The sequence below is a fragment of the Egretta garzetta genome, unplaced genomic scaffold (genome assembly GCF_000687185.1).
Source record: "Egretta garzetta isolate BGI_Z169 unplaced genomic scaffold, ASM68718v1 scaffold61, whole genome shotgun sequence".
In the NCBI taxonomy this organism is placed as follows: domain Eukaryota; kingdom Metazoa; phylum Chordata; class Aves; order Pelecaniformes; family Ardeidae; genus Egretta; species Egretta garzetta.
In genome coordinates this window covers 1,333,665-1,360,114 of record NW_009258620.1, presented here as the reverse complement: position 1 = coordinate 1,360,114, position 26,450 = coordinate 1,333,665, and the positions used below count along the sequence as shown (strand labels likewise).

General features: G+C 48.6%; 1 protein-coding gene across 1 annotated transcript in view; it reads right to left on the bottom strand.

The window, feature by feature from the left end:
* Nucleotides 1-3,339: 3,339 nt before the first annotated feature.
* LOC104134570 (Golgi integral membrane protein 4) overlaps nucleotides 3,340-26,450 on the bottom strand; it is a 34,709-nt gene continuing 11,598 nt past the window's right edge. The window contains exons 4-13 of the mRNA XM_035903582.1: nucleotides 26,383-26,436; nucleotides 21,581-21,731; nucleotides 17,482-17,564; nucleotides 13,637-13,792; nucleotides 13,236-13,514; nucleotides 12,414-12,571; nucleotides 8,226-8,434; nucleotides 5,031-5,098; nucleotides 4,543-4,707; nucleotides 3,340-3,417 (exon numbers count right to left, since the gene is read on the bottom strand). Coding sequence (XP_035759475.1) covers nucleotides 3,340-3,417; nucleotides 4,543-4,707; nucleotides 5,031-5,098; nucleotides 8,226-8,434; nucleotides 12,414-12,571; nucleotides 13,236-13,514; nucleotides 13,637-13,792; nucleotides 17,482-17,564; nucleotides 21,581-21,731; nucleotides 26,383-26,436 — 1,401 coding nt within the window. The remainder of the gene's footprint in view (nucleotides 3,418-4,542; nucleotides 4,708-5,030; nucleotides 5,099-8,225; nucleotides 8,435-12,413; nucleotides 12,572-13,235; nucleotides 13,515-13,636; nucleotides 13,793-17,481; nucleotides 17,565-21,580; nucleotides 21,732-26,382; nucleotides 26,437-26,450) is intronic.

The window sequence follows — 26,450 nt, the reverse complement described above, 5'->3', positions numbered from 1 at the left end:
CCCAAACCAAGGGAAAAAAAAAAAAAAAAAAAAAAGCTTAACTAATGCAAATAGGGAACAAAGATCTCTCCTCTGATCTTTTATCAGGTCACGACATTCAACCACAAGCTGCGTTTGATGAGTGAGGTCCCGGAGTCCAGGGCTTCTGACATGGTGATGAGGAAGCAGGAGACAGTTCAGATGCAGGGATCTTGCACAAGGTAGATGTGACAGCTCTGCCCTGTTCACATGAATAAACCAGGTCCCAAGCTTTGAGGATATCATGATGAAGCCCATTCTCCTTTCAGCTGCCTCCATTTTCAATTCCAGGGTCTCCAGCTGACTCATTCCTCCCTTCTATCTGAGGTCAGGCAAGATGTGTTTTGGAGACTAAGTAAAGCACCACAGATTTCGATCTACTGAATCAACAGAGCACTAGAAATACCCAGCTTGCCAATTAAAAACCAGACCTGTCTAGAAGGAGCAAAATTTATCTTAGCTCCCTGCCAAACATTGGGAGACTGCAAAAAAGCTGAACAGGACAGAACTGCATTAGTCAGGCTCCAAATATTCCTTTGTATCTACCACTGTGAATGCTCTTCCTTACTTTTTTTGTCCCTCCTGCACACCAAATTTCATCCTTAGCAAGCCTTTCATGCTTGCTTGGGAATCCTGAACAACCTAGGGAGGTGCCAAAAGCTGAGTGTATGCCACGAAGATAGGGAGGGAGGAGGTGATGGGTCTGAGAGGCAGATAGGGGCTGCGATATGCTCTGGCACATTCTGCTGATAGCCTGAGGAGGGACAGCTCTGTTGGCGTGCTGCAGCTGCATCATGAAGAGTAGTAAGGTTTGAGCAAACACATCCTTAACAGAAATGGATGTCTGCTCCCATCCTGCTGATTGCATTTGAAAACTTTAAGCAGTGGATAGTTTGCCTCTTCCCAGACTCAGTTCACGTCCTACTGTGGGGGCATCCACACCACCAAAATACTACACAAAGTAAAACCAATGTCCCATCAGAGGGACTGGCAGCTGTGCCATGAAGCACTTCATTCACCACCACTGGTGACCTGCAGAGGTTACTGCAGGGCTGCAGTTGTTTCTTTGTGCAGCAGTCCCCACCGCCATCCCAGAAGAGCCCATCTTAGCTCAGGCCAGCCCACATCTCCAGAAACCCAGGGTGCAGCAATGTCAAGACAAGATGTACAATATTAGACGGGGAGGCTCCAAGCCCAGCAGGACGGTCAGAGCTCAAAGCCAAGGAAAGGAGAATTCTATGGGATTCTATTCTGAGTCACTGGGAAGGGTCTCAGCTGCAGTTGTTCATAACCACACACGCACACACTTACACTGGCTGGCACATGGTCACTTCTGTTGGTGCTTATGGTTAGCTACCACCCTCGCATTACTCCAGACAAAAAGCAGGCTGACTTCCTCTCCACCTTACTCTGATGGGAGCAATGGATGTGTTAAAGAAACACTACTGAGCAAAAGACTGTATGAAGACAGCTTCCTTTGTATTAGCAATCAGTTGAGTAAGTCCAGGGACCAGTTCAGGCACCCTCTGCTGCCCAGGGGGTTAAAAAAACCAAGAAAAACTCTCCAGCTTGGGAGGGGATAGGGAAAACAAGAGGGTGAAGAACACAATAAATCAAAAAGTGCTTCTAAGAGAAGCAGCAGGATAAAATCATTCCTACAGTCTGAGAGCACTTCCATGCTATTGACCGGAGAGGCAGCAATGGCCCCGCACACATGGATGTAAAGCACATCTGCAATCACCCTGCTCAGTGCCTGTGAAGACAGTTACCTCCTCCTGCCTTTGTCTGTTCTGGGCAGTGTTTAATACAGAAGCCAGTTCCCAGGAGGGATTCCCATCTCCTCATTCCTAGCGTATTCCATTTTCCTTCAGCATCTTTCAGTAGTAGTCATCCTTCTTGCCATCAGCTCCCTGTACGCCTGCATGGTCCTTCTGGTCTTGGGCAAGTTCCAGGTCATCATTGTCATCCACCTCACCTCCATGATCCTCCTGGGTGCAGGGGGAACAACCAGGAAGGAAAAATCAGCAAGGCCTGGAAAAGGAGACCCTAACTAGCAGCACACCATGCTGCTTCTGAGTATAGCTGTACTACCACACCAGCCCAGCCTGGGAAACTCAAGTAAACGGGGAAGGATCCATCTCTGCCAGGAACCTTTAGGTGTCATTGGCGAGCCACTTAGCCAAGACACAGAGGTAAGAAGCCTGTGTTGCCATGATCAGCCTGTTCATTTTAAGCACATTTAATATCCTGGCATTAGAATGCAATTTTAACATCTCAGCCTGTTGCCACTGCTACAAAAGTAGAAGCTATCCTACACCCACCACATTTAAAACTGTGTAACAAATCCCACCCATGATACGCAGCAGCCAGCGTAGCCTCCATCGGCACTTTTAGGTCCAACTATCCAGCGTACAAGCCCGGTTCTACGCACAAGGCAAGGATAGCTCCTGACATCAACTTTGCTCTGCCCACCTCTTATTTCCCCGCCCGCTTCATTCCCAACAGGCAGCCCAAACCCTCAATTCCCCAGCAATCATGTTGAAACTGCAGAAACAGCCAGCAGCAGCCACTCCAAAGGGCAAGGAGAGGATGAACAAGACTAGAAAAGGATCCTTCATTTCCATCTACATGAGCCAGATGGCATCAGGGTGATCCTCTCTAGTACTCATGCTCTCAATCTTTGATGGCCTCCAATCTTTCTCCTAGAGAAACGCCAACTCGTCACCGACTACAGTAGTCCTGGGGCTCAGACACGACCTGTTTTCAGCCAAATAGAGGAGCAGTTGCTTCCTGGCAACTGTGGCCCAACCAACACATCACCCTCCCACACTCGCCTCAAGAGTGGGACGTCACATTCTTCTGCCACCCATACTTTTATTTGACTTGCTGGCTGTAACCCAATGACTCTTCTCAAAGCACGGGTGTAGTTCTCCCCGGCAATTCCACAGACACAGGCTAGACGCAGTAGGACCTGGGCAGCAGCAGACTACAGGGCTCCCAGTGAAATTTCTCATCACAGGAATAAACCCAGAGTGATGCTTGGAGGAACACATATTGATCTTGCCTAGCTGCACCAGCACAGCTTCTAATTCACCCCAGCTGCTGTTTGGTAAGCGTCTCACAGCTCAAATGCTGCAGGCTGATGCAGAAAGAAATGAGGAGGGGGAGACAGAGCGTAAGTGGTACTCTGAACACCAGAAAAAGAAAAGGGAGCAGAGGTAAGTGGGCTCCAGGTTTGTTCTGGAGACCCACCTCACTGACCAGGCAGAGACAAAACTGAAGTCAGTGCTCACATCTGGTGGCCTAAAAGCTGAGTCACACTCAGCTCCTGTCTTGCTCCTGATCTTCTTGATAGTCATCCATTGGGTCTTCCCTGGGCTTGGCGGGTCTGCCAGCATCCTGAAAAATACAGAAAGTCGGACACTGTTGACAGTGCCCCAGCCTACTTCCATTCCCTGCTAGGGATACAGCTCTCCGGCATTACAGCTCCAGGTCCGGAAGACTGGGCTACAGATCAGGAATCAGGGGGCAGCAGAGAGACAATAAGGCAACCCAAACTCCATCTGAAACTTCCTCCCCCCAGTCTCTCTTCCCACCTGCTGGCAGTAACTGCCCAGCTCCTTCCAGTGTGGAGAGAGGTGCCTCTCCAGCAGCAGGAGGGTCCCAGGGCCAGGGCCCTTGCACACGCTGCTGTTGCAGCAAGTCCCAGGACTGCAGGGAATCCACAAGTTATTCAGGGCAGAGCTTTAGGGAGCCCAGCCCAGCCCTATCTGAAAGTCAGGTATTTATGTCGCTAATCCTTTCCACATTTTCACTAATCTTAAGGAGGTGTTGCTCTGTTGGTGCCAGCATCTTTCTTGTTTGATTTCATTGGCCTGGATTTCTTTTTTTTTTTTTTTTTTTTAAACCTCACTATTAATCATGATTTTAGAGCCTGACAGATAAAACACTCCTTTTTTAAAACAAGCAACACTCAGCTGCTTGTCAAAACAAGCTAACATTTCCCTGATGCAGAGTCTGGCTTCAGACAGCAACCAGCACTTTGCAGAATAAATTGATTCCATCTGCAAGCAGGCAAATGAGGAGGCAGAGTTCTCAGGCGTTGTCACTGCTGCCAAGAGCCTGTTGCATACCCATCCCAGGAACAGCGATGCCTGCTCGGACCAGACCCCGAGCACAGGCCCGTGTTATCATCTGGTTTGGGCCTCTCAAGTGCTTGAAAAGCTACAGCACCTCTGCAGTAATAGCTGTGGAGTGATCTCCTTTGCAAGGTCTCTCCAGCCACAAAGGTGCTGCAGATGCTAGGAGCTGACTTCAACAAGCAGAGAGGACAGGGCCAGAACAACTGACCAACCCACTCATTCTCAGAACCAGGTTTCTCCTGCCTGCCATATCCCTGAAGTGGGACTATGGATCCACCCAGGAACATGATGTTTTCCTTTGAGTCCTTAAGCTCTCTGCCTCCCCACATTCATAGCTGGGGATCTCTCCCCGGCCCCTGCCGGTTGCCCTCATGTCAGTCACCTTCAGTGGCTTCTCCTTAGACTCTTCTTTCACGCTGGGCTCCTTGAACTTCTCCAAACCTCCCACCTTCTCTTCAAAGTCAGGTCTCTCCAGCTCAGCTTCCTCAAACTCATCCTCACCTTGGTTGTTGGGATCCTGGGCAGGATCTGCAGCATCATCTGGCATCTGGACAAGAAAAGCCTCTTGTGAATACCTGGCAGGATATTCCCTTGGGAGACAGAGGCCAAGGTGAGCCTGCCTTCACCAGCAAGCAGGATGTGCTGGCTTGTAGCATTTCAGTCGCACATCTCTTCAAGCATGTTAGTGGTTCTAAAAACGAAAACCCCAGCTTTGTTATCCCTCTGAATCCCTCCAGAACCAAGCAGTTTGGAGTTGCAGGTTATCAGTATCATTTGCATTATGTTACTTCTGGGAAAGCATCGATTTAAGTGGGACAACTGGATTCTTAGTCAGAGCTAGGGCTGCATCCAGGTGACAGCATTACTTACCATTGGTTCCTGGACAACAGTCTCTTTCTGAGAATGCAAGTTCTCCTCTCTTTCAATCACTCCTGCATCTGCAAGGAAAAGGGACAGTTACCAGCGTACCCTCCCAAAAGCCAGTGTCACCAGTTAACATTCCCACTGCTGGGGAGCAGCTGTATTAACTCTATGCCAAGCGGGGATTTGTCTCAACCTGCCTGCAGGCTGAGGCAGACAACGCTCTGCGTGTGTTTTCAGGGGAATGCTTCTTCAGTGCCATTTGCAAGAGTTCCGGGCAAAGCAGCACTATGCTCCGATGGCTGCCAAGACTGCCTCCTTGTCCCCAAGGCGGGGGCACAAGCACGTGTTGAAGCATGCCCCTAACTTACTGAATAGCACATATGATACAAAGACAAAAAACAGCTCTGAAGTCAGCCCCTAACCAAGATTAAGATGCACCTTCCTCTCATGCCACTGCTAAGTCTGGGCAGTATCTATAACAGCGATCCAGCCACACCACCAGTCAGACCATCCTAGAAAGAGTTCAGAGGAGAGCAACTAGGATGATAAAGGGACTGGAGCATCTCCCCTATGAGGAAAGGCTGGGGGAGCTGGGCTTGTTCAGCCTGAAGAAGAGAAGGCTGAGAGGGGATCTCATTAAGTGTTACAAATATCTTAAGGGTGGGTGTCACGAGGATGGAGCCAGACTGTTCTCAGTGGTGCCCAGCACCAGGACAAGGGGCAATGGGCACAAACTGAAACATAAGAGGTTTCGGTTGAATATGAGGAAAAACTTCTTGACTTTGAGGGTGCTCGAGCCCTGGCCCAGGCTGCCCAGGGGGGCTGTGGAGTCTCCTCCTCTGGAGATACTCAAAGCCCGCCTGGACAAAGTCCTGTGTAACATGCTCTAGGAGAACCTGCTTTAGCAAGGGGGGTTGGACTGGGTGAGCTCCTGAGGTCCTTTCCAACCCTTGCCATTCGGTGATTCTGTGATCACTGGGAGCTGAGCTAGACCACAGCAGGTCAGCGCCACCTTCCCTTTGTTGGCACACTGCTGCTGACAAGATGGCATCAGAACAACAGCCAGGCTCCCCGTGTCACGTAGGGCAGGAGGAGAGTGATAACGAGAGAAAAATGCAGCCTTTTAAAAATATAGCCTTTGCTTTCAACTAAGTAAAGGCCTAATCCTCGCCCTGCACTGGATGTGGCTCTGACAAGTCCTAGCTCTGGCACTCACCACTCTGCCATCGCCAAGGGCCGAGTGCTTCTCCCCAAAACATTAAGGAGCCTGTGAGACAGCAGCGTTCTCACCTGGACAGCAGCATGGCCAGGGCATTGTTGGTTGCTAATTCCAAGTAGGACACAGATGTCAAGGGCTATTGGTCCTCACGCTCCCTTGTACCTGCCACGAGACCTTTTCCTTTCAGGGTAGAATTCACTTTGATGTGAGCCAACTAGTGCAGCTCCTCTAAGGGGACTTGCTGAAAAATCAGGTCAGCAAAACACGAAATAGCAGCAAAACACAGCTGTGGGAAAGAGCAGGGATAGCAAACCTCCTCTCCAAATGGGCATCTGTAGGCAGATGTAGCTGTGCCCATCCATTGCTCTTCTGGAAGGGAGGACTTGCCCTGCACAGAGTGAATGGAGCCAAAAGCTCAGGAGGAAATCGCCCACCTTGGGTGACTTCAGCCTTTTGATCCAAGACTCAGTTAGAACCACTGACCTTCATCTCTGCCCCATGACATCACTCCATCACAAATCCAGAGCCAAAAATCTACTGTCAAGAAACCAAGCTGAGACCTTCTTTATAGCATTTAATAGGATACAAGCCAGCATTTCAAATGAGATCGTCGCAGGAGTCTCAGCTCCCAGCTTCCCTGCCTTACTGCATTCAAGACAGCAGGAAGAAGAAAAAAAAAAAAAAAAAAAAAAAAAAAAAAAAAAAAAAAAAAAAAAAAAATCAGCTGCGTGAAAAGCCACCTTAGTCATTCTACCTCAACCCAGCAACATAAAGAATCAGCATTAGTCATATCCACAGTTCAGTGTCTCTTTGACAAAAGTAACTTCCAGATCTTAGCGGTTATTTCCCTGCATGTAAGAGAAATGTGTTTACAAAGTGTTGGCACTGCACATCCTGGCCCCCTGAGCACAGCAGAGCATCTCTGCGCAGATTCTCAGACTGGACACCTCTGCTCAAAAGCCCATTTCATCGCTCCGTGGCCCGACTGCCTTACTGTAAGACATTTTTGATGTCTCAATTTGCTTCCAAAGGAAGTTTTTAGCTTCCCTCATCCTTGTAGGCTTACAGCTGCAATTAAGTCAACCTTCCCTTCGTTACTGGACCTATGGAAGTGCTCCAAGCCCCTGCCCACCTACTATAATTCTGGAAAGGTCTAATCATTTCACAGCTGTTTTCTGTTGTTTCACACAACACAAATAGTTATTTAATTGTTCCCTCATTTTGCCACTCACATGCGATTACCACTACAGGCCAATTCATACACCTCACCTGGAAAACAAGGCAAAGAAAAGATTCTGCCCTCCACACACAATCTAATGGATTATTCGTTTGTTAGTTTTATGGTGCGACGATGACCTTTACACCAAGTCAAATATTTCTCCCAACCTGTTATTAGCCGAGTAAGTCAGTGCACAGGGGGCTCAACAGATCCGAACCAGAAGACCAAGGAATCCCAACAAGCTGTTCTGAGAGCTGGCCTCCAATTGCCCAAATGCAATTACTTACTAGGCTTTAAAATAGCTGTAGGTGCTCTGTTGGCTGACTGACAATCACAGCTACCTGCCCTTGAATTTATTTGCTTTTAGCCCCTTAAGGACAGTTGGGAAATCTTCTGCCCCAAGTAAGCTAGAAAACCCACTTCTAAAAAAAATATATCAATTCCTATGGGAGACTGAGATCAAGTCTTGCAAAACACAGCAATATTTTCCCCATCGCTGCCACAGGAAAGAAAGAAGACTTGACTTAACTTACACAGATTTTTGAGTCCACTACCTTGGAAACGTGTGTGGATGCAGGACAACAGCGAACAAAAATGGAAGACTGCCCGGGCTTTTTATTTGACCAAGGACAATAAAAGCACAAGGATTTTTTTTCCAAGAGTTTTAAGGTTTTCCTTTAATACAAGCAGAAAGCTTTTCTCACTCCCCACCTTGATGAGCAATAAATTAGTCCTGTACAGCATAGGATTAGGGAAACCATACCCATTTCGAGTTCCTCATGATCTGCCCTTTCCTTCTCGCCTTCCTGATCAGGTCTTTGATGCTCTTCCCCTCTCTTCTGCTTGGGTGGCTCTGGGCTGCCTTTCTGCACCTCCTGCCCAGGCTTGGGATCAAGACGAAGGCTCTTTGGGTAACCGCGTGCTGCGTCTTCATCCATCCGGGCATTCACTTTGTTGACTATGTCTTTCCAGCTGCAACAACGGTACGAAACAAAACAGACCCCTCCTGCCTCAGCGTATACCAAGAGATACTTCAGAAAGCTATTTCATAATAGCAAGCAGAGAAAAAAAAATAAATCTAACACATGCAGAAGTTTGTCCTATTTTAACTTCTTGGAAAAACTAGCAGATTGCATTAGTTACTGTGGTATCTGCTTGAAACATTTCATAAGCTACAAAAGTACAAAAATAAGTTAAGCTTTATAAATGCAATTTATTGTAGAACTGCTTCAATATTATTCATATTATACAATAAATCCACAGAGCAATAAACTCCAATTCTAAACAGATACGTACTCATGCCTCACTCGCACCCAAATATACAAATCTAAGTTTTTCAAAGGACATAAGTCCTCTTTATCATTCCAAGTTAATTTAAAATGAAGTCGCTACTAAAGTAAAACTGTAGAATTTTGGCCTATAAGGAGAAAAAAAAAAAAACATTTCCAAATAAACAGGAAAGCTGCAATACAAAATTGACAGTTTCCGTTGCCTGATTTATTTTTTTTTTTAAAGCAAAAGCTCTTTACCTAGCTTTGCAGCTGGGATGTGTACTTTAACCAGCATCTATTTATAAAACTCTGCCATAGCGTGCATCTGCCCCCTGTACAAACCCAAGCAGTCAGAACAGAACTAGCTGAAAGGAAACATTCACATATTGTTTGGGTTTTGGTTTTTTTTTTTTAGGTAAACATAAGAAAAAGTGTTTTGTTTCTTCATTCAGCGAGGGAAGCCACGTTCCAGTATGATTTACTGCTTTACCTACCATCCCCCCCCCAAATGTGTTCATCCATCTACTGACACGAAAAATCAATTATTCATACAAGGTCTATCTGCGAGAGTTCAGGCAACCCCTTCCAGGCAGCCAGAGTCAGGAGTTCCTTCCTCTGCCATGGTTCCACCTCAAACACCCTTCTCCCGATGTCTACATCCGTATCTACGTCTGCTTCCTTCTTAACAGAAATGCCTCAGATGGACAAGTACTTGATATCAAGGTACACGCCAAATGCAACACGTTTTTCATTAATGCTTCTCCGCCTGTCACGACAGCACAGCTCACGCGGGCACCCATCCAGGGGCTCAGCGGCAGAGTACTTAGCAGAGTAACACGTTCCACCGCGTGGAAATGAATTGGGGGTCAGAGAAGAAATAGAAGTCCTCATATTAGTTTGAGTGAACCCCTGAAAAGCCCGGACGGCAGGGCTGTCTCACAAGGAATGTTTTCTTCCCAAATATCCTTACTCAGGCACACCTTCAGAAACAAAGAAGGGTAAAGAAAGGAATGAAATCCTCGTAATAGGGACTCTCAAAAGTGACTGAAACAAAAACTTTTAACCTAAGTTACCACCAGTTTCAAGCAGGATAATTGCTTGGTCCAGCCCTGCTACATGAGCCAGCTGAGATTTAAAAGTCTCCTCAAGACATTTAAGTTTTTAACTGCTGAGAAAGGACAAGCGGCCTTCGCTTTAGCAGCTTTTTAAAGCCAGTGTACTACCACCACACAGAACCTTCAGTAAGAAAAATCATAACCCAGCCTTCAGCTCAGATTTCCCCATTACAAACCCATCAAAATGCAAATTGGCCACCAAGAGGTCATCTGGAATCTGCTGGTCTCAGCCACCCAACGCAACAGTTCTTGGCGTTGGATGCGTGGCCTCGTTTGTACTCTGCTGCGGTTTGATATTGTTCTTGGCATTGACACCTTCCGGGGAAAGTTGGTTTATGCACTCCTTATCACAAGTCTCATGCAGTGTAAACAACAGCCTCCAGCTGCCCAGTAGTTTCTTGATGATAGACCCAGGAAAAGAAAAGCACAACAAACATACCACGATCTCAGTCCTTGCAGGAATCATTTGCCAAACAAATCCAATATTTGCTTTTGATATTTCACAGAGTAGCGACTGTAACCTCTCCAGGCTCTACATAGCTGAGGAAAGGCCATTCTGCCATCACAGCTTCACCCCTCGCCTTCAGCCACACCTACACAAGTCCCTCCCTGCAAAACGGCAGAATAACCCTCTCTGCTGTTACCCTGCGTGTCCGTGCAGACGTTACCTACCAAAGCAGTTTGGGGAGGACGTTGCCCATTGAAGAAATACGCAAAGCACAATCTCCAACCTGGGAAGATCACAGGTTAAGGGAACAAACAAAAATGGCAGAGAAGAATGGGTAGGATCAGCCTGAGTTTAGAATGAAATCCAGAAGTCTCCTCTACAGATAAAACAGAAATTAAACTGTGTTTGCTCCAGTAAACCGAGCAGATATGACCTGGACACATATAAGGGATAAATAAGTTAAATGAGGAAGCACTATTTTCAGAGTCAGTTTTTGGCTTATGGCCAGACTTTGATGAATCGCAGCCTCAGAAAGACATTTTCTTCCTTTTGCAAAACAGACTGGTCTTCTGCGAGTGCTGCTCAGACAGTAAACAGTTTCCCCTGTGCCTGTACAGCATCCAGTACCACAGGATCCTAGCCCCTGACCAGACTCCCAGGTACCACAGCAACACAAGTAACAGACTGTAGGAATTATCCATTCTGTTACCTGCATGAAAATGGTTCACACCGTTCTCCAAACCCCTGCCCTTTCCAACGGACTCCCCTCCCCAGAGCTCTCCCCTCTCCCATTTACCCCAAGAACAAGCCTAGAGAACACGTTGTGCTGAGGATGTCCGATACGAGCAACAGTCCCAAGCTGCAGGGAATTTTAATACCAGGGTTCCAGCTAAGCTCAGAAGATTGTACCAGTTCTAAGTCTTTTATCGTAAACCCTGATCCTTGTATTGACATGGTTGAATTGGTTGGGCTTCTCCAGGTGAAGCTGAAGTTGATATAAACTACATCACCTCAAGTGCAGCTTTACAGTAACGCAGACAGGACAAAGTCTGGACTGTCTGATGGGTTCTGTCTGGGTCCTCATCTCTGGCATAAACTATCACTGTAAACTGCTTTACCCCATATTCTGGATAAAACCCATGGTTTCGGGATCACAGGTCTCAGACCTGTCTGACTTCTCATGTTCTAATCAGGCTCTGGGAAGGAAAAATCCCTAGCGTACCTCGGAAGCGCACTGGCAACAGGAACCCAAGCTCCATTCCCTGGGAGGAAGCAAAACACCAAAGAGAGAATACAGAGTTTGGGAATTTGTCTTTGCCCTAGAAGCAAAACCAGAAAAAACACTAGTGCCTAACTGGGGCTGGTCACCTGCTGCTTCTAGATTACCATATAACCTTGGAGATAAGCTTTCAGATCTTCAGTGTCTGGTTGTTCCTGCAGAGCTTGGCAGATAACTGATTAATTAGTGGGGAAAAAAAAAGAGCAAGTTGCAGCTCTAATAAACAACTTAAGGCCTCTTATTTATAGGAACTGAAGGAATTTTTAGCCACCCTTGCTGCTGCAGATGGGTCACTTCTATCATGCAGAATGTCTTCAGTTTGCTGAACAAAGCCGGATATTTAAGTCACCATCACTGAGAGGGAGGAGATTTCTTGCAGTCAGCTCAGACTCCCATCCCACCCTCTCCTCTGGCCAGCAGGAAATCCATGCTGATCCAATCTCACTCAGCAGTTACTCCTCTTTCTCTCTCCTCCCCGCACAAACGCTTTACCAAACGGTTCAAATACAAAGGCGGTCTACAGAGCATGCACCAATAACTTAAAAACCTTTTTTAAATTTTTTTTTTCCCCCAGCACAGCACCCACAGCAGGCTGCGCATTCGATCACACAACGCTGCCTGCAGCATGCCTCGTCTTCTGCTTCAGCTGAGCTACAGACCTGGCAGCGACATTCCGTTACAGGAGCGAGATGACAGCGGGACCAACAACTAACACTTTCTTCAACCATCTTTCAAGTAGAAACCACAATAAACACAAGAAGAGAGAAACCAGGGACCAGCCCGTACGGTACCTTTGAGCCTTAACCTTGAGAGTAGAAGGGAGTGTTGTTTCACCAACCTTTGCATTTGCCCCTGCTTGCTCCCCGTAGAGTGCTGGCTGTCCGGCATCTGAGCTTTTTCTGCTGCAGAGGGTTGTTTCAGATCAGACAGCGACAATCCAGGAGCCTGGCTTTCCTCATTGCTCTTCACCTGAATGCGCATCACCATCTTCAGATCCTGCAGAGAAGACGCATGGACACTCAACATACACAAGGATATAGACAAGCTCCTAATCTTATCAGATACCTGCAGATCTCCCTCGCATTTGGGCAGGCTTATGGACCAGAAAAATCCTTTGTCAAAGAACACCAGATTCAGAAGTGCTCCAGGACAAATCTACAGTCCTGCCCAGCTAGCCTGCTGTAAGGGAGGTTCTCCTCCTTCCACACGGACAAGAGGAAACAATTTGGATCCTATGTGGCCCAAGCTAGCCTTGGGTAGGTGAATCTCCAAAACAAGAGGAACGACACAGCCACCTCAAAACCACACATACATTTTGCCATTACAATTGTTACTGTAATTTATAGACTAACCACACCGCAATTATTGTTATTTTTTTAGAGGTTTTCTTTCTATAAGCTCGCTCTCAATCACCCCAGGAGGCAAGGGAGCTGCTTTTATGATCTACTATTTGCAGATCCAGAACAAGAACCCCAGCCCGCTCGTCTGAGCCCAGCCACTAAACCACAACTTCGAAGTGTACAGGAGCCTGAAACTTGAGGCCAGGACGGTTTCCACATCAGGGAAGCGGAGTGCACATATGCACGTCATTAAAATATCATAGTTTTGAGCTTCAAAAGCAAGGGCTACACAAAAGAAGCATCAGGTGGGCAGAAGTTACCGGGTTCCCGTTTGGTAGACTGTTCATGGTCCGGGTGAATCGGATGACGTGGCCATCCCCACGCCTTGCTGGCCAGGCTGGCATAGCTTCTGGCAGTGAATTGGCACCTTGCAGTGGGGCTGGGTGGGTAAAAAGGACATTAGCCTGTGGCCTCGGGCCGTCGTTGCTGTACAAGTTCTGGCCCGGCGGCAGAGGGCCATCCGCCTGCTTCTGAACCCCAGAGACTTGGGATGCCAGCAGGTTCCCGACGGGGTGGTTCTCCTGATTGACTGGAAAAGCCTGCAAGGAAGAAAGGACAAGAGCAAACTGGAGGAACAAGCTCAGTTCTCTCCAGTTCAAAGCCCCGGGCCGAAAACCCAGAGAAGCCCTGCAGAAGCATCCTCTTCCCTGGAGTACCTTACCTTCTGCCGCAGGAGCTGCAGCTGGCTGTTGGCTGGGGGCAGGGGCTGCTCCTTCAGCAGCTGGAACTGCTGCTGCCCCTTCCCGGCTCCTCCTCCTTTGAAGCTTGGCATTTTCTGCCAGGCTTCCCTGAGCTGCCTGAACTCTTCCATCTGGGCCTGAGGGGACAACAAGGGTACGGAGAAACCTCACACAGTAACAGAGTTAAACAACTCCTTACCGACAACAGTCACTTTTATGGCTGGCTGTTCAGCACAGATACACTACTAAAGAAGAGAGAGATTTTATATCTATGAAAGGCTGGAGACCATCCACAACCATTAATGGCAAGCCCAAGCTTGGAGCTTTCCCTCCAGATGTCATGGATATTCTGCATTCCCCATTTGCCAGTCTTGTGTCTTATTTTATTGCACAATTTTACCCTGGAAGTGCTGAGCCACGCCGCCGATTCTTTGACCAATGCTATTTAGCACATGAGCCACTGACAAAACTCCTGCCTTGGCACAAGAGTTGTATCCTGGGTCTGGTTAGGCCCTGTGACTCCCTCTCCTCCCACCTTACACACACGTACCTTTGAGGTCAGCTTTTTTCCTTCCTGGGGAGGCATTTCTCCATGGATGCGTTCGTCTCAGCGGGGCCAACAATAATTGGCATAATCCCACCCGACAACTCAATTTACTTCACAAGACGAATGAAAATTGATCCCCCTGGACTGTTAAGCAAACGCACCGCTCCTCTCTCTCTACTGCAACTTATTTCTTCCACCTCCAACCCTGAAAAGTAGGGCTTGAAAAAGCTACTCGGGAAAAGCTCCCCCCACTCTTACCCCAGCTATTTATAGGAAAGCGAGGGAAGAGAGATTTTCCTATGCTTGCCAGGGTACCTGGAAAGGGACCAAATTAGGGACTGAACAGAGCAGGAAAGCTTCCAAGCAGCAAGGGAAGTTTAGCAGGAAATTAATTCCTGAGCAGGCTCTGTTGATTTCAGTTCTTCCTCCTGAAATTTGACCTTAAAATTAACATTAAAAAAAAACAAACCAAACCGGCTCAGCAAAGCTAACATAAAAGGAATGGGGAAAGGAAAAGGAAGCCAAGAACAGCTCATGGGACATAGCCCCGGCTAGTAGGAGACCGATTCCACGCGGAACAGGCGAGATGAAAGCAAAACTTGTACCCATCAAAGCCTCTTAAGGTGGTCAGCCCAGAGGGGAGGAAGCTTTAGAGCAGCCTGACTGCACAGACTGGCCCACGCTGTTTGCAGCCCGTCACAGCAAGCTGCGCATTCAGCGCTTGGCGCCTCCGTTCACCTGGCAGACCAACTGATAGCACGGCTACTGCGGGCTCAGGATGTGGCTAGGGCTTGCGAAATGGGTTTGAGTCCTTGGGAAATGAACCCGTCACCTAGAACGGCAAATTCCTCCTCTAAGCTTTCACCTGCCAGAAGGAAGGAGGATCAGCAACGGGACGTTCAGCGCAAATCGACGCTGCAGCACCGATGAAGCAGCTGGGAGTCGTTGTGGGTGTCTGCTCTAGCACATGGCACCTCGCCCCACGGAAGGCAAACGCAATCCCATTCACCTTTGCGTTATGGAACGCCGATTAGACGCTATAAAGGGCCGATCAGAAAACTGAACAGCAAACTTTAACACTAGGCTCATTGTCAAAAAGATCCGAAGTATTTCGTGAAATCATTGGGATCAACCGCCACCACTTCCCTAACAGCCAGAAATAGCAGCCAGACAGATGGAGCACAGCTCTGCTACATGGCTGTCTAGGACATTTAGAGCACGGAGCTGAGCCCCGTCTCCCACAGCCAGGGCAAATCCTTTTACTCTTGCTCACTCTTAATTTTGGCAAGAAACGAGAGCGCACCAGTTCTTGCAAACTACTTTTCCCATGGATCACAACACTGAAGGGGCCAAAACTTCGGACTGGCAGCACAAAAGCTGCCACCACGGTTTCCACTCTGCAAGCACTTGACTTTGCAGCCTCAGCCATCTCTAGCCAAGCCTTTTTTCACAGAGTTCAGGGTATGCTCTAGTTCATGCACTTGAGCTGATGACTGCTTTCTCTAATGCAGCGCAGTTGGTCAAATCGCGTTTTAAGGGCAGCCTGTTGAACGTCCTACACGGTGTGCCAGACGCGAATGCGCTCAGCAAGGCAAAAGTAGAAATATTTAGTGGCAAACAGAGGGGCTTTGATCAACTGACACTGGCCCAAGCTGTTGATGGCAGGGGCCTGGATGATGGGAGCTGACTGGGTCCTAATGTTGCTCAAGAACAAGCTACAGAGGAGTGACATTGGCAGCTACTTTGAGAGTTTGGTCAGGAGGACTAAAACTGAAGGCCCAGGTGCATTTTGGTAGCAGAAGGTGTGAATGTAGACATGCCAAGGGCACTGGAGAAGCTTGTAATCACGTGCTGTTTCAATTCCTGGTACGGGCTTGCTGACCCCTACGGAGACTCGAAGTCTCTGTCGAGTTTCCAACAAGTACTCGGCAGGCAGCATCGCTGCAGAGAATCCTAACGCCTTAGCCACGTGGAGGAGGAGGAGGAGGGTAAAAAAGCAGTTCAGTGGCAAGTCACCATTATGAAGGCAGGCAAGTCAAATACACTGATGGTCCACCTGAGACCCCCCCAAACCACATCTGACAGCCGCCGAAGAGCTATCGAATGGCAAGTGCCCGCGATGTCAGCAACCTGGGCTTCCTGCCTGGAGCACCCAGTTATCCGTGGAGTTTGCAATGCCCAGAGCCACTTAGGCCCTTTGATTTTGCAGGGACTCAAGAGCAATCTTGTAGAAGTCAAAACCCATGAAGCCCCCCACCTCTAGTTCCAAGTTCAGCATCCAGTTCAGGGGAAGAATTGGTTGTCGACAGCATCTAACCACAACTAGCTCCTCGCTTCTGGGCTTATCCTATAATCCAGGGGAGTGCTTGACAGAAGGCTGTTAATTAACAACAGAAAAGGCTAATTCAGACTGCAACGTGACTTTTAAAGCATGTTTACAAAGCTGCTTGTCTTGGCTCAGCATGAGAGCCTCAGACAGACACTGTAGAGACATTAAGTCCTCCCACTTCTCCCAGCATCCCCCTTCTCCCTTCTCTCGAGTCATCTGGGAGCTCCCAGCTTCAGCTGCCTGAACAGAATTCCGCGAGGTCAGGACTCCCAGTGTGCTGAAGAGGCTCACACCATCTCCATAGCGTGAGCACACCACCATATCAACAAAACTTTTGGGGTTTTTTTTTCCCTGCAGAAAAATGCTTTTCTTAAGGCAACACCGCTTGCGTATCTGCCCCAGCCTCCAAAAGCATCACTCCAACACTTTTATTACTGAACGCTAACTTCATTTTTACATAGCTCTTTGCAAATTTTTATAGGTTTCCCTCTCTACAAAGGCTCCACAGGGAGATTCAGAAGGGTTCCCAGGGCTGCTGATTATCTATTTGTAGTCTCAGCAAGCTAGGCGAGGCACCTCTGCATCGCCATTTCCCTCTGCAATTAATTTTACAGGCATAAACAGAGGCAATTCATCACCACCTCGGGTGGAAGTATTTGAGATGTGGGTGACAGGAGGTGTTGCAGGGTTGGGAATATGCTGGTTCATGCTCACTCCAGCCACAGTGACCTGTGTAGCATACATTTTCAGCTACTGGCACAGATTCCAGGCTGGAGATTTTTACTTGTACAGAATGCATCGATACTACCAGCACCTACCAGCACTGCTTCAGGCACTCGCCACGCTGGAATACAGTTGATAACTAGATCATTTAGGGAATATCTGATGGTGTACCCAGACCCCAGCGAAAGCTCATCCCCCGTGGCCACAAACGTCCCCTCATTGGTTACCTGGGCGCTAAGGAGCTGAGAGTGAACCTCCTGGTGGGCTTTCCGCAGAAGCTTGCTCTCTTCTCTGAGTTTGAAGACTGTATCTGCAAGAGAAGAAGAAATTTGCTTGAGCGCGCTATTTTCGCACGTCTAGGGTCTCTCTTCCTTCCCATAAATTCCTCTTGACCTCACAGATCTCTCCGAGCCCAGGGATTACAGTGAAGCACTAGCTGGGGACTAATCAAACGCACTGCCAACCTCAGTCATCATTCCTTTCGGCACTCAGGAGCACCCGTCCCAGGAGCTCCTCTCCGGCGTGCCCGTCCCAGGAGCTCCTCTCCGGCGCGTCCCCGCTAACTGTTGCTATCAGGGTCAGGCTCTCGCTGTGCTTGCGATCAGAGCAAGATATTTGTCTCTTCATTTCCCTTACCCATTGCAGCTGAATAGCAGGGAGAGCAGTGGGCAGGGGTCACTGTCCCTACCTGTGGTAACTGGAAAGTTGAGAAACAACTACAGGAGAGGTCTGTCAGGTCTCCTGAACCCGCAGCAGATCCAGCAAGGGGGTTCCCTCCTACTGCAAAGAGAAGCTGCCCCTAGAAAGGACGGTACAAACAGAAAACCCCACATCCTGCTTACAGAAAGCGATCACAGGACAGCTTGGTCCTCAGGCACATTTATTTCCATGCTGTTAAGCAGCAAGCTTGTGCCTTGCAGCCCCCAGGCTGGGCTCCTTTCAAGCTCTTTGCACACCCCTAAGTACCTCAGTGACAGGACACACACAGTGCACTCATGCTTCACTGCCTCGAATAGAATTGTGCATCCCCCAGTAAAGAGAAAGACAAAGTCAAAAAATGTCAGCCTTATTTTGGACCCTGAAGCTTTGTTAAAATATCACCAGAACTGCAGGCACTGGAATTTCTCTGCAAATGTAGTTGCACCCACCAGGACAAGGATGGGGATTTTTCCCAAAATAGGATGGGCACTTTGCTGTAGGCTGAATCGCACGCAAGGTTTCAGCTCAAAATTACAGGCATTTCTGATTACAGTGGGATATATATATATTTTATTTTTATTTTTTTTTTTATAACATCCATTCCTGGGACGGGATATTTTGCCATTGAGGTTGGGTGCCACGTTCTCGCCTTGCGGCGAAGGTTAACATCAAACTGAGAAAAGAAGGCTCCGTCTTTCCTGCAGGCAGAAGGAAATATGGAATTATGTCCTGTGGGACTACAGCTGGAACAGCTTTAACCACATTACCTTGTGTACACAGAGTGCGGAAAGTGCACACAGCTGTGGGTGTTGGCACGGAGCAGCGACTAAGGGATGCGTTTTTAGGCAGACAGCACTAGGCTGCTACTGCTAAGACCTCCGACTGCAATACCGACATTGCCCCCAGCCTTCAAGAGAACCAAAAGCATCTCAAGTGTGGGAGACCTACCCAAAAGAATCCTGCAACTTCACTGAGCCAATGCCTCAGTAACACCTAGGTCTTCAAAGCATATTCAGAAACTGGAAATCAAAACCTTTGTGCCATGTATGTCCTTCCTCTGCCACCAGCACAGCAGATGTGAAATCCCAGTCCCAACGACCTCATCAGGAGTTCTGCCACTGGTATCAACGGGAGGAAAATCTCAGCTGTAACTACAGGGTCCTGATGTCCCGCAGATGCTCAGAGATCAAACCCACCCCTCTGCCTTCAGAGCAGACTGTGCCCTCATGTGAAGAGGGGGGGAAAAAAAAAAAAAAAAAAAAAAAAAAAGAAAAATGTAGAGTACAGAATTAGCATGGGGGAGCACGGCAGAGGACGGGCTGCGTTGGGGGTGTGAAATGCAGCATAAATAGACTGCAGTTCCTATAAAGCGGAGGAGAAAGTAGTTCATAACGCAGCAGGAGAGGGCCTGGAGTAGAGGGAGGAGGCAAACAGGATTAAACAGGCCCTGGTTAACAAGGCCAGGAGGCTTCAGCTATCTGAGCACATATGCGTAACCCATTAACGAGCATTCAAAAGCCACTTCCAGAAGCAGGGATTTTCAGGAACAGGGCACAGATACCCCAACAGCATCGCAACCGTTAGGTCACGCGGCACGGCTGCATCGTCCCCAGATCCCAGCATCTTCCGCATGCAGGTACCTACGTCACCAACCCCGAGAGCTGCCCCGAAGCTGGAAAGCAACCAGGACTACCAAGAGCAGCTACCAACCCCAGCTCCACCCGCGAAAGCAATCCCTCATACTTCCCAGAGGGCTTCTGCTTTCCCCCAGCATCCCTGGGGCGAGGGTTTCGGTTTTGCAATTGAACCTAGCAAAAACCCCCTCGGTTCCATTTGAGCAGCCCTGAGCAATGCCCACCGCTCAGAGCTCTCCTCTGTTCTCCGTTACGCTCACTGACAGAGGCACGTCTTCCAACACGCGTCTCCCGAGGGCACGTTATATATAGACAGTACCGAAGGAACAGAAGGAAAGAAAATGAGGCATTAGCAATGCTACCCATTCTCTTTGCCACCTCTCACGAGACCGTCGTGCTCCTTGGTACGGCAGGGTTACCAGTACTTAAGGGAAGATTTACCAGCCAGCTTCGAGCTTAAAGCACAGGGGAGAGATGGTACCAAGTGAACAGTAGCCTGGGAAAACGGACAGAGCATATTAATATCTCAGCCTTAAGCCGACCTTCTGACTAGCTTCCCTCTTTTAATTGTTTTTCTGATCGTTATCCTCCTTCCTCTGGAAAATTCGTTTTCTTACTTCATTGGAGGCTGCATATTTCAAGAGAGACAAGCAAATATTTCAGTTTTGCTTGCTTGTGCTCAATTCCCCCCTTCTAACCCAGGAGTGCTCATCAGATACCAGAGCTTTGTTGATCAGAGAAAAAAAAAAAAAACCAGAACATCAGCAGATTTCGCTCTCCCAGACCTAATCTAAGTAAGAACAGATGTGAACCTTAAAACCCCCACGATCTAATTAGGCAGCAGACTAAATAGAAACTACTCTTTGGGAATTAAAGGGATCGGCATTCTCTGCAATACTTGCACTATTAAATGCATTTTATAGACCTACACCATTAATCACAAAAAGTATGTTTAATTTGCTCCCAAGCTTAAATGTGAGCATTTACAGGATTCTAGCAGTATAAAAAAAACCTGGTTTCCACTATCAGAAGTGTACAGAGAAGTGGAAAACGTATACGGAAATAGATGGGATACCTAAATGTCACCGTGTTTTATCTCTGCCCCAAAAAGCATCTCTGCTAACTTGGTCACACTCACCCACCAGAGGAAGGCTAGGACAAGGCGGTACTTGATGGATGAAGCTGTGGTTTCTGCCCCAGCCTAGCATGGAACCACAAACACGTACCTCTACCTTAGCCTCATGCCTTTTACTTTTGGATTCTCTCACCCATTTGGAGTGTGACCTCCTTGGGATGTGGACTGTTTCACAGTCTGAATACGAACAGCATCTGGCACAGTAATTTGTTCTCTTACCTGGCTCTACACAAATTCTACACAAATAAGATAAGCAGCAGCCGCAGTAAGAGTAAGCAGCCAGCAGAAGTCAATTAGGCTTTGAAAATAACACCACGAAAGTGCTGGTGTTGACAGAAGCCAGGGATGCCCCATGCAGTGTAACAGCGCAAGGGTCTCTCAACCCCAGAGAACTCCGAGTGTGGCTAAACCCAAGGTCACGCAGTCCCCCACGGGGCTATAAAAAAAGGAAGCTCCTCTCCTCTGCGACCTCACCCTGACGATGCAGTTGCAGCCTGATGAACGTGTTTGCCAGCCCAGGCAGCCAGAGGTTTTTTTGGTGAGTATTCCTACCCAAAAACACCACCCGTGAACCCTAACAGCTTCCATCGCCTGCTCTGCATCTCTCAGCTCCCTCGATGCAGCCTCAGGAAACCTGGCCAGGTTTAACCTGCTCCTGCACCACCACCCTGAGGTAGGACAACGCTCCAACAGAGCTATGGAAGGGCTCGGGCGCTGCACACCCGCAGCCGTACAGAAGCGTTCCTACAGTATTTGTAGACCTTTTGGGGGCCTGTACAAGAAACATCGTCCTCTCCTGAACTCAGTTCTTCAGTCCTTTCTCTGCCTGGTGTTTTCACAGCTCTCCATCACACTCACCCTGCAAATTTGTGACTTCACTGTCCTTCTCCTGCTGCAGCTGGGCGTATTTCTGGCTATGGGTCTCCAGTGCCTTACGATGTTCCAGTTTCAAGCTGTTGTGCTGCAGCTGCAGGTCAAGCAGCTGCTTCTTGACATCTTCATGCTGGTTCTGAATACAAAAAGAAGTGACAAGGAGTCAGTACAAGCAGAAGAGTAATTTAGCTATTGCCAAGTGCTACTCAAGTGCCTCTGTTTAACGAGTTGCTTGGGGAGGCAGAAGAGATGTTTGTTCCTCCAGTAAGCTAGCTAGAAATCCCAGATAGAGTAAAATATTCTTTGTGTTCAGTGGTTCCGGAGGAATGTGAAATGCCAGTTAAACTCCGCTTTGTGAAATGGTTTGCGAGGTCTCCTTGGAGGCCACTAAACTGGAAGCAGAACGTGGTGGCAAGTCCACTCCTGCCCGAAAAAGAGATGGAGAGTCTGGGCCACAGCCAAGAGCTACTCCTGTTCCTTCCCAACCTCCCTGCACACCCCGCTCTGCGAGAGCAATGCGGGCGATAATATTTGCTGATATCAACCCAAATGCCTGCAGAGCGCCGCACAAATCCAAGGGCTGTTCCAGAGTCCCAGACGTGCTGAAGGACGACGTTACCTGCAAGGATAGCCTCCGTGGCACACGTAGCATCGGTCTGCACACTGCATGACAGGAGTAGTTCACTGTGGGTCGGGCTAAGGTCCAAGTCCCATTGCCTTTCTGCGTGCAGGTACTGCTGTCACTTAGGACACGCAGACACCTAAACGTTGTTTTCTCTGCTTGGTTGGCTTCCTGACAGCCTGGCTGTTCTCCCACCCACCGTTCCAAGCTGCTAGAACAGAAGGGAGACCTTTTGCAAGGATCATAGAATCATAGAGTCGTCTAGGTTGGAAAAGCCCTTTAAGATCATGAAGTCCAACTGTTAACCTAACCCTGCCATCCCACCACTAAACCCTGTCCCTAAGCACCTCATCTACCCTTCTTTTAAATCCCTCCAGGGATGGGGACTCCACCACCTCCCTGGGCAGCCCATTCCAGAGCCTGACAACCCTATACCACATCCTCTCCCATAGCGAGACTGGAGAGAGCCCCCATTCCCTGCAGTGACATGGGTCTCACAGGCATAAAACGCCAGGACAACAAGACTCTCACAAAACCACAGATTATTTCAGGCAGGCCAAGAATTCGTCAGCTAGAAGTGGGTTGAAGAGCTGTTCTCCCCTCCCCTCTTGCAGAGTCCGAGAACAAAACATGCTGAGACATCCTTTTGCTCAGACCCACTGAACCAGAATTCACCTCCTTTTTTGTTCCCATGGTAACCTAGAGAGTCCTTCCACACTCAGTTTGTCAACACCAATTACGTATGCAGATTGATTGGCTCGCAGGTGAACCCTGGCCCTGCCGCACAACAGCTCCTCAGGACTCAGGCACCAAGTTCAATCAGCCTTGCTGTAAAAAACCACCAAGAAATCATCTTTTTTTAAGAAACCCAAACCTCCAAATGCTATCCATGACTGCATTTATACCCAGTAAAACAAAGCATCTGCTTTGCATTCTCCCTTGAAGCAATTATCCTCCGCTAAAAGGAGAGAAATAACTGTGCTTCAAAAAATACAGGCAATGCAGAGGGAACAGCTATCGGGATCGAGGGGTCCCAGAGGCAGAACAAAGAGAAGAGACGATGCCAGGTTAATCAGATCACAAGATCAGGAGGGAAAATAAAGAGAATAAAAGATTCCTGCTTTGGCTTTCAAAGACCTTCAGTACTTACAGTTCTCATCAGAGCCACCAGCAGAAAGCACCGCAGAGGAACCATATCCCTAAAATCATTTTGATACTGAACACCCCAGAAGCCACCAACATTAGCGAGCGAGAATTGATTTTAACAAGGAACTCTCAGTAATTGGAGGAATTTTTAAGTCCTCGTCAGCTCAGGTCAATTAATTTCTAGCCCACATTCTGTCTGGCAAGTGATGTGCGTAATATCTATTCCCAGACCGCTCACAGTCAGGAAGAAAGGAGGGAATATTCACCCTCCGACAGCAGCAGGAAGCTGAAGAGAGAGAATTGCCTTGACCAAGGTCACACCAAGCACCCGAGGACCGGTCCAGCTTGTTAGGCACACGGAGCATCCTCACTCTCAGCTGCTTTCTAAGGATGGCTGTGACCAATGCACGCAAACTTTAGGAGGCATCTGAAGATGCTGTTTTATTGTGGTTGCAGGACAGGAGGTCTGGAACATGCTGTGTGTGATTATTGCTCCGAGAAGCAACTTAACCATAAGCAGAGCATTCCTGAGCCAGCCAGTTCTACCAAAGCCAGGCATGGCGACAGCCCCGAGGCATCCAGGAACCTCTCATGCCTGGAGCTGCCCCTCAGACGACCATAACATCATTCCCTTCTCCACCTCACAGATACACCGCCGTTTTACTCAGGCAGGCAGAAACTGCAAGACACAGCACCCAAGTGTTGCGCAAATCACGTACAAATGCAGCTGGGGGTGCCGAAATACAGGGAGACCACCCTGTCACGACGTTTCACCGTGTCCCTACCCATCACGCCCAACGCTGGGCGCCGTGGTTTAACCACAGCCAGCAACTAAGCACCACACGGCCACGTGCTCACGTCCCCGCTGTGGGATGGGGGAGAGGATCCAAGAGCCGGGCAGCTGGAGGTCCAGTTCTGCTCGGGAAATACAACCCAGCAGCGCTCAGGGTTTGCTGGAACCCAGCCCCTTCTACATCCCACACGCAAAGAGCCAAAGGACTTGACTGTGTAAGCCCTGCTCAGCAGTAACTAAAACATCCCTGTGTCAGCGACCCTCTTTTCAGCACAAATCCAAACCATAGCCTCCTGCTAGCTGCTGGGGAATAAATTAACTCTATCCCAGCCAAAACCAGCACGGGGGAAATCGTATCATTCAGGAAGACAGCTAATCTTCAAAAAATCAGGAGTCCTTCAACTCAGCTGTATGAACCCAGGCCAGCAAGTCCTCTCATCCCACCTTCCCTTTGCTGTTCAGGCAACACGTAGCACCCAAATCCATCAGCTCTGCAGTAGCTCCATCCCACTGAGGTCCCTGGGGAAATGGGCAGGCGAAGAGAAAGCAGAAAGTAAGAGTACTTCAAACACATGTATTTCTGCCATGATGGAGAAGGCAGCTTTGTAGACAGCGTTGCACAAAATGGAATCGGTAACGGGATGCTTAGCTCACACGCAAAGGAAGGGTGCACCTCGTTGCCAGTTTCCAGGTTTCGGCACTTTCTGGAAGTCCATGTCAAAAATCTTCTGTTTAAAGACACCCACCTCCTTGCCTGCCTATTCCAGTGACTGCTAGGACGCGCTCTGCCGAATGACCTTAACAAAAAACGTTAATGTCCACTCAGGAGGATGAAAGGAGCTGTAAGACGAAGTCTGGCCCCAGCAGGAGTCCAGACACAGGCAATTACCGCAACTGCTGGTTTGGGACAAAGTCAAGCCCCTCGCCCCGTGGGCCAGCTGCAGACGCTGATCAGGCAGAGGGGACTTCAATACAGATCAGAACACCAGCAGTGGCCAGGAACACCAAAGCCAGACACGCTGATGTGGCTTCATGGAAGGCTTCCGTCATATTTGGGACCTCCCGCTCCGGACAGAATTAGTTGCTTCTGTTCAGCGTTACACATCTACTTCCCAGGTAACGCTGCCGCTGGCAGCAATCCTCCTCCCAAGGAAGCCAGTACCAGCGGGGAACATTTTTCACCTGCGCTCCAGTAACAGAAGCGTTACTCAGTCTCATAACTAGCCAGAAGTTGAGCTGAATATTGCTTTTTTTTTTTTGCAGGGGGGCTTAAATCTACCACGCTGCCATCCCAAGGGCTGCCCTGTCTTTCAGCAGCTGTAAATGTAGTTAAAAAAATAAGACTTCTTTTTTCCCCGCCCCCAATAAAAGGAAGAAAGAAAAAGGGAGCCAAGACGAAACGCTCTCATTGCCCCCTTAAGACAAGCAAACCAGAGCCTTCTGCTCAGACTGCAGTTGCTATGAAGAGGAACGTTACTATTGCGAAGTGTTCCCAGAATCCGCAGTGCTGGATAATGCCCAAGAGACAGAACTGTACTTCCCTTTTCCTGAAGTTTGAATCCGACAGCCAGGCAGCTGGAGGTCCAGCTCTGCTCAGGAAATACAACCCAGCGGTGCTCAGGGTTGCTGGAACCCAGCCCTCTTTCTACATCCCAGAATTAAATGGCCATTTCACTGCCAATGCTCCAAATGAAAACATTTAAAAGCCACCATCATCAGCCACAGTTGCTCTAACAGCAGCAAATTTTAACGTCAAGATATGCTTCAGGTAGAGCACATGATAAGTCACAAAATGCTATAAGCCACCCCCCTGCAAGCCTCTTACATGGGCTGGAATACATGGTATTAGCCCAAAGGACAAGCTACAATGAATAGGCCCATTTTCACACTACGGGACCCAGAAAAGAACGCGGCTGAACAACAGAACTCCTGTGCGATAAACTGCACAAAGGCTCCCATTGAGCGAGGTGTAGGTGAGGGCTGCAATCCGATACAGAGCCCAGCAGAATAAATAGGAAACTCCCATGAACCTGAATAGCCAGGAAGGATCATGGATCGACCCCGACTCCGCCGCGGGGTCCCCTCCCTCTGGGCTGCCCCCAGCCGCAGGAAAACCTTGGTCTCTCCTAGGCATCCCGGGCAGGCGAAAGCGCCAACTCCCCTCCCAGGGAGCACTCTTTAACAGGCAGCGGACGGCGAGTACGTGAAGCCAGACTCCTCCCTTACCTTCAGTATCTTGTGCTGGGAACTGAGGGCCCCGTATCTGTTCATAGAATCTTGCTGGAAAGAAAAAA